Source organism: Orbicella franksi, chromosome 1 (assembly GCF_964199315.1).
Source record: "Orbicella franksi chromosome 1, jaOrbFran1.1, whole genome shotgun sequence".
In the NCBI taxonomy this organism is placed as follows: Eukaryota; Metazoa; Cnidaria; class Anthozoa; order Scleractinia; family Merulinidae; genus Orbicella; species Orbicella franksi.
In genome coordinates this window covers 9,102,542-9,109,260 of record NC_138145.1, presented here as the reverse complement: position 1 = coordinate 9,109,260, position 6,719 = coordinate 9,102,542, and the positions used below count along the sequence as shown (strand labels likewise).

General features: G+C 38.4%; 1 protein-coding gene across 1 annotated transcript in view; it reads right to left on the bottom strand.

The window, feature by feature from the left end:
• Positions 1-6,719, bottom strand: part of LOC145488355 (aminoacyl tRNA synthase complex-interacting multifunctional protein 1-like) — a 12,692-nt gene extending 5,973 nt beyond the window's left edge. The window contains exons 1-3 of the mRNA XM_081467204.1: positions 6,434-6,719; positions 6,104-6,132; positions 4,792-4,888 (exon numbers count right to left, since the gene is read on the bottom strand). Of these exons, the coding sequence (XP_081323330.1) occupies positions 4,792-4,888; positions 6,104-6,132; positions 6,434-6,704 (397 nt within the window). The 5' untranslated portion in view covers positions 6,705-6,719. The remainder of the gene's footprint in view (positions 1-4,791; positions 4,889-6,103; positions 6,133-6,433) is intronic.

The window sequence follows — 6,719 nt, the reverse complement described above, 5'->3', positions numbered from 1 at the left end:
CTTTTCTTTTTTTCTTGCTCCAAATTAGCTGAATTTTTGCATGTGGTCTTCAATGTAATAGAAAAACGTGTTCCTGTATTTTTGCCGCTGGTTTTTGCTTCGCTTTATAAAGACGCCGCTAGGAAAACCGAGTGGTTTTTTGCATACGCAATATCCTGAAAACGAAGCAAGGTTTAGCGTAAAAACTACGGGACATTGCTAAACATACCTAAACAAAACTCTATGCGAAATTTGGAGCGTTTTCGACAAAGTTCACTTTTGATTAAAATACCTAACGCCCTTTTCCCGCCGAGGCTGCAAATAAACGAAGCCGGGCCTTTGTTATGATAAACAGAGCCGATCCTTTGTTATAATAACCAAGCCAAGCCTTTGTTATAAGTCGAAGTCTCGCCTCGGTTTATCATAACAAAGGATCGGCCCGCCGCGACCGCAGGAACTTTGATCTCACTTAGAGAGCAGCAAAATGTCAATTTCACGCAACGTATAAGCTCAAAAATGTTGCTTTTAGGTCAAAAAAGGTTTAAATGTTGATTTCACGTTAACGCGTGACGGCAAGGATGTTGGTTTCACTTAGAAACCAGCAAAATGTCAATTTTACGCAGCGCATAAGCTCGATGATGTTGAATTCAGGTCTAAGTAGGTTAAAATGTTGATTTCGCGTTAACGCGTGATGGCAAGGAGGTTGATTTCTCTTAGAAACCAGCAAAATGTCAATTCCACGCAACGTATAAGCTCAAAAATGTTGATTTTAGGTCAAAAAAGGTTTAAATGTTGATTTCACGTTAACGCGTGACGGCAAGGATGTTGGTTTCACTTAGAAACCAGCAAAATGTCAATTTCACGCAACGCATAAGCTCAATGATGTTGATTTCAGGTCTAAGTAGGTTAAAATGTTGATTTCACGTTAACGCGTGACGGCAAGGAGGTTGATTTCTCTTAGAAACCAGCAAAATGTCAATTCCACGCAACGTATAAGCTCAAAAATGTTGATTTTAGGTCAAAAAAGGTTTAAATGTTGATTTCACGTTAACGCGTGACGGCAAGGATGTTGGTTTCACTTAGAAACCAGCAAAATGTCAATTTCACGCAATGCATAAGCTCAATGATGTTGATTTCAGGTCTAAATAGGTTAAAATGTTGATTTCACGTTAACGCGTGATGGCAAGGAGGTTGATTTCTCTTAGAAACCAGCAAAATGTCAATTCCACGCAATGTATAAGCTCAAAAATGTTGATTTTAGGTCAAAAAAGGTTTAAATGTTGATTTCACGTTAACGCGTGACGGCAAGGATGTTGGTTTCACTTAGAAACCAGCAAAATGTCAATTTTACGCAGCGCATAAGCTCAATGATGTTGATTTCAGTTCTAAATAGGTTAAAATGTTGATTTCGCGTTAACGCATGACAGCAAGGATGTTGGTTTCACTTACAAAACCAGCAAAATGTCAATTTCACGCAGCGCATAAGCTCAATGATGTTGATTTCAGGTCTAAATAGGTTAAAATGTTGATTTCGCGTTAACGCGTGACGGCAAGGAGGTTGATTTCTCTTAGAAACCAGCAAAATGTCAATTCCACGCAACGTATAAGCTCAAAAATGTTGCTTTTAGGTCAAAAAAGGTTTAAATGTTGATTTCACGTTAACGCGTGACGGCAAGGATGTTGGTTTCACTTAGAAACCAGCAAAATGTCAATTTCACGCAATGCATAAGCTCAATGATGTTGATTTCAGGTCTAAATAGGTTAAAATGTTGATTTCACGTTAACGCGTGACGGCAAGGAGGTTGATTTCTCTTAGTAACCAGCAAAATGTCAATTCCACGCAACGTATAAGCTCAAAAATGTTGATTTTAGGTCAAAAAAGGTTTAAATGTTGATTTCACGTTAACGCGTGACGGCAAGGATGTTGGTTTCACTTAGAAACCAGCAAAATGTCAATTTCACGCAACGCATAAGCTCAATGATGTTGATTTCAGGTCTAAATAGGTTAAAATGTTGATTTCACGTTAACGCGTGATGGCAAGGAGGTTGATTTCTCTTAGAAACCAGCAAAATGTCAATTCCACGCAATGTATAAGCTCAAAAATGTTGATTTTAGGTCAAAAAAGGTTTAAATGTTGATTTCACGTTAACGCGTGACGGCAAGGATGTTGGTTTCACTTAGAAACCAGCAAAATGTCAATTTTACGCAGCGCATAAGCTCAATGATGTTGATTTCAGTTCTAAATAGGTTAAAATGTTGATTTCGCGTTAACGCATGACAGCAAGGATGTTGGTTTCACTTACAAAACCAGCAAAATGTCAATTTCACGCAGCGCATAAGCTCAATGATGTTGATTTCAGGTCTAAATAGGTTAAAATGTTGATTTCGCGTTAACGCGTGACGGCAAGGAGGTTGATTTCTCTTAGAAACCAGCAAAATGTCAATTCCACGCAACGTATAAGCTCAAAAATGTTGCTTTTAGGTCAAAAAAGGTTTAAATGTTGATTTCACGTTGACGCGTGACGGCAAGGATGTTGGTTTCACTTAGAAACCAGCAAAATGTCAATTTTACGCAGTGCATAAGCTCGATGATGTTGATTTCAGGTCTAAATAGGTTAAAATGTTAATTTGACGTTAACGCGTGACGGCAAGGATGTTGGTTTCACTTAGAAAACAGCAAAATGGTAGGAGCCCATGATGGGCTCCTGAAAATGGTAATTTCACGCAACGTATAAGCTCAAAAATGCTGATTTCAGGTCAAAAAAAGGTGTAAATAAAAATAAAATGAAACAAATAAACATTTCAATAAACACTTTTTCAAATACGGCAAGGTCTTCAATGGCTAAAAAATCACGAGATAAAACATAGTTTTCGACAAACGCGATCGTAGCTTGATGTCACGCACCGCCATAACTTCCAAGTTCAAAATGCACCGGTACCTCTTATGCCTGATGAGGATAACAACTTTGGCGGCTGTTTAGTTTTGGATTTAAGAATTTGATGACTCCACGTGAAAACGCTCTATAAATAGGGCTGACAGATTAACAGATTAACCCTTCTGCGCAACGTACGGGTCTCCATACATCTGCATGTCCCCTGATCCCAGAAGCTCAAAACACTACAAATCATGCCGATTTGAAATAAAATCAATGCAAACTGGATCACAGATCTGTTACAATCGATCGCCACTTGCTGGCCATTATTATGTTTAAATCTAGTTACCAGTTCGAGAAACGTCCGCAGAACGTAATCGCAATGCATGCCGGGAAGGGTCTTTACACCTCGTGCGCGGGAAGACATGGCGGTCGATACAAGACAAATTTTATAAGTCTAAAACCAGTTCTCGCTTTCCAAACTTTGACGCTAGCAACGCTTGGCAAATGGGCCACAACTCACCAGAGGGTATTTTTCTTGGGCAAGAACTGCTCTTGGACTTTGCTACCTGGCTCGATCTGACTTCGAACGCTGATAACACGATAACGGTATATCAGCTGCCTTCGAAGTTTCAGAACACATTTTGATTCTTTAAAACGTGCTGATGACTTACGGGTTTATCGAGGCTTTATGATGCCTCTCAACCACCAGGTAGGCACACAAGGTACTTTAAAACAATGCTTAAGATATTAGTTGACAGAGCTCTAATGCGGCACATCTCTTTTTTGTTTGATGGCATTTCGTTTGACGCTCGATCGATTCACGTGTTGTGTTCACATCACAATAACCGGTGTAAACAATCCGTTCCCAGATTTCCGCTCTATATGCTGTGGGATTTGGTTTTGACTTCATACACTATAAACAGTCTGCCTGTTTGCTGTTCAACAAATAAACTCCTAAAGACATGGCTAGGAAAAGCCAAGTTTTTTGCCTACGTTTTAACTCGAAAACAAAGCAAAAACCAACGACAAAAATACAGAACCACATTTTTCTATTACATTGAAGACCACATGCAAAACTTCAGCTAATTTGGAGCAAGAAAAAAGAAAAGCAACCAAAATCGTCACTTATCCCCTTTTATGACTAGCTTCTTCACATGACTTACAATGTGTACGTGTACATTTTTTTTTTTAAATGATACAGTAGTACAGTGTATCTATATTTCACCAGTCTTGCCATCTCACAATTTTGGCCATCCCTCTTTGGAGAGTTGGTTTATTTCGTAAGGCTAAGAAAGCGGTGCAAAAAAGATTAGTCTAATTCTCGACCTCAAAATCTCACATTTGTTCATTTGGAACACACAGACTGTAGCCAAGTTCAGTGTAATGTGTAGTTCCAGAAAATATCCATACCTCCCCCACGGAAGGGAATTTTTCTAAGTCCCCCTCTCCTACCCCTCTGGAAATTCCAATTGAGCTTCATACATTTCTTTAAATTTTTTGGTCTCATAGAACACCCCACCCCCCAGGAAATTCCAATCCCTTCTGTGGGGGGAACATGGCTATTCTCTAGAACTGAACAATTAATCAAAACTGTTTATAACACTTCTGCATCAAGCTACATGAACACCAGCTCACATACTATGTGTACATGACTTTAAAAAATGTGTGTTGCTTGCTGAGAATTGAAACAAATTACTTGATTAATTCTTGTGTTAGAGGAACTGCAAAATGATTGACTAAGGCCTTCTTTACAAAAGCATCATCAGTGCTGTATTGTCAAGCCAAGAGGTGAAAACTTCCTTGCAATTGCACAATGTATCTCTCTGGGTTGATAAGCAATAGCTATATGACTGTATAATTTTTTTCAGGTAACTTTTACTTTCTTAGGTCACAAGATAAAACATTATGTACACTCTCTGTTTACCCGGTACTTACATCCATTTCTGACTTCCCAGTATTCCAACTCTGATTTAAGTTTGTCAGCTTCTTGCTTAAGACGGTCATTCTCTTGTTTGAGAGCTGTAATGCGATCCTTAACAGAAAGGTCAAAAAGTAAATTTGTATATTACATAATGCAAAGATTTCTTACAGATTACGTTAATAATACATGTACATGTAAGTTTATATAAAGTGACTTTACTTCAAAAAGTAAGTTAAGAATCAGACTGTTTTTACTTTTTAATACAGGATTATTGCTTTCCTTAGGGACATATAAGGTACATGTATTTAGGTAAAGCTTCTATCGAAATTAATGGCCAGCATAAATAAAGAATAACATCTCAAATATATGTACAAAAATAATGTAGTCCTAAACTGGCTTGTGTTGAGCAGAGATTAGCACAGACTAGTTAGCCAAGAAAATACAAGTAATGTTTGCCTGGTTTTCATTAGTGCCAGACCACAATCAAAATCTCATTATTCACACACTTGGTGATAGCTGACCCATTCCTCTATCAACACACACACTCAATAACAAACATATTTACTGAGTTTAACATTTTAATGATACGTTTTATTTCGGGGCTCATCAACCTACATGGTGGCTAATTAACAATTAGACCCATAGCCCGCAAGGGCTATGGGTCAATAGCCCATTGGGCAGAGCCGAATGGGCTATTGACCTGTGGCCCTTGAGGGCAAAGGGTCTAATTGTTTTAGTATCACCCAACTAGTTGGACAGAAAAGGCAATATAAAGTTAGCAAATGCAAGTTGAAGAAATATTTATTTGGGAATAAAACGAAAGAAAGCAATTAAGCGTCACGTTCGATTACGCCAATTTCACTACTTGAGGACTATTTCTAAGAGTCCTCTAGTAGCGTAGCCAATTAAAATGCAGGATTTGCATTAGTCCACTAGTTGGGTAATACCAATCGACTTTAGTTCAAAGGCTAATCAACTTTTGGTTGGGGGTTGACAGGCTAGAGGCTAATCTTCTTGGGGGGATTAAACGACCTGCATCCCTTGCATCAGCCAGAAAATAGCACTTAAGCTAGAATCTTGGACAAAATAAATGAAAAATTAAGACCCCCCTCCCCCATTTCAATAATGGAAAAAATGGCGCATCTTGGTTGTAGTGCGAGTTCATCATTGATTCAGGGAGAGGGGTGGTTTTATTCTGTCCAAGATTTTAGCTGTAGATTGAAGTGTTAAGTTAACTGTGACAAACTTATCGTGTGCAAAAGCATTGGAAAAGTCATTTAATTTATTCTAAGCTGCATGTCTTTACGTAATACACAGTGGGCAAACCTTTATTCCAACAGGCTTGGTCTTCTTTTCTAAAACGAAACAAAAAAACAGAGATAATCTGTAACATACAATTTTTTGCTAATTTAAGGTTGTGACAGTAAATTTCTCAAACCTCCGTCGAGTCAGGACCTTTCTTTATATTTGGCAAATTATCGAGCAAATTATTAAGCTTATCTCTGGAGGTGAACTATATAGAGTCGATACTCTTCAGAAAATTCCTCTAAAATTCTCTAATTCTCTACTGGTTCGTTTAGAAGTGGGAAGATTATAATCTTCAACACTTATATAGTCACAAGTCCTCCGAGCAAGTCACAACTCGTGCACACTAACCTGCCGCTTTCTGAAGGAAGAGAAGTTGAGATTTCAACAAAGCGATGGTCTCTTCGGCTTCCACTGCGCGTTCCTCGAGCCTTTTAGCAACATCTCCACCTGTAACCATGATTATTCGTGTCTGAAGGACTGGTCTCAAAATGTCCGATTTCTTGAAAAGGTTCCTATATGTTGTGAAATCTCGCCACATCAACTTCTTTTCCAAGAAATTATCAGAGAGATTTACTTTTTTCGCAAGGGAAAATGTCAGTGGTTTCTTGAGATACTTCATGTAAAGTGCTGGTCG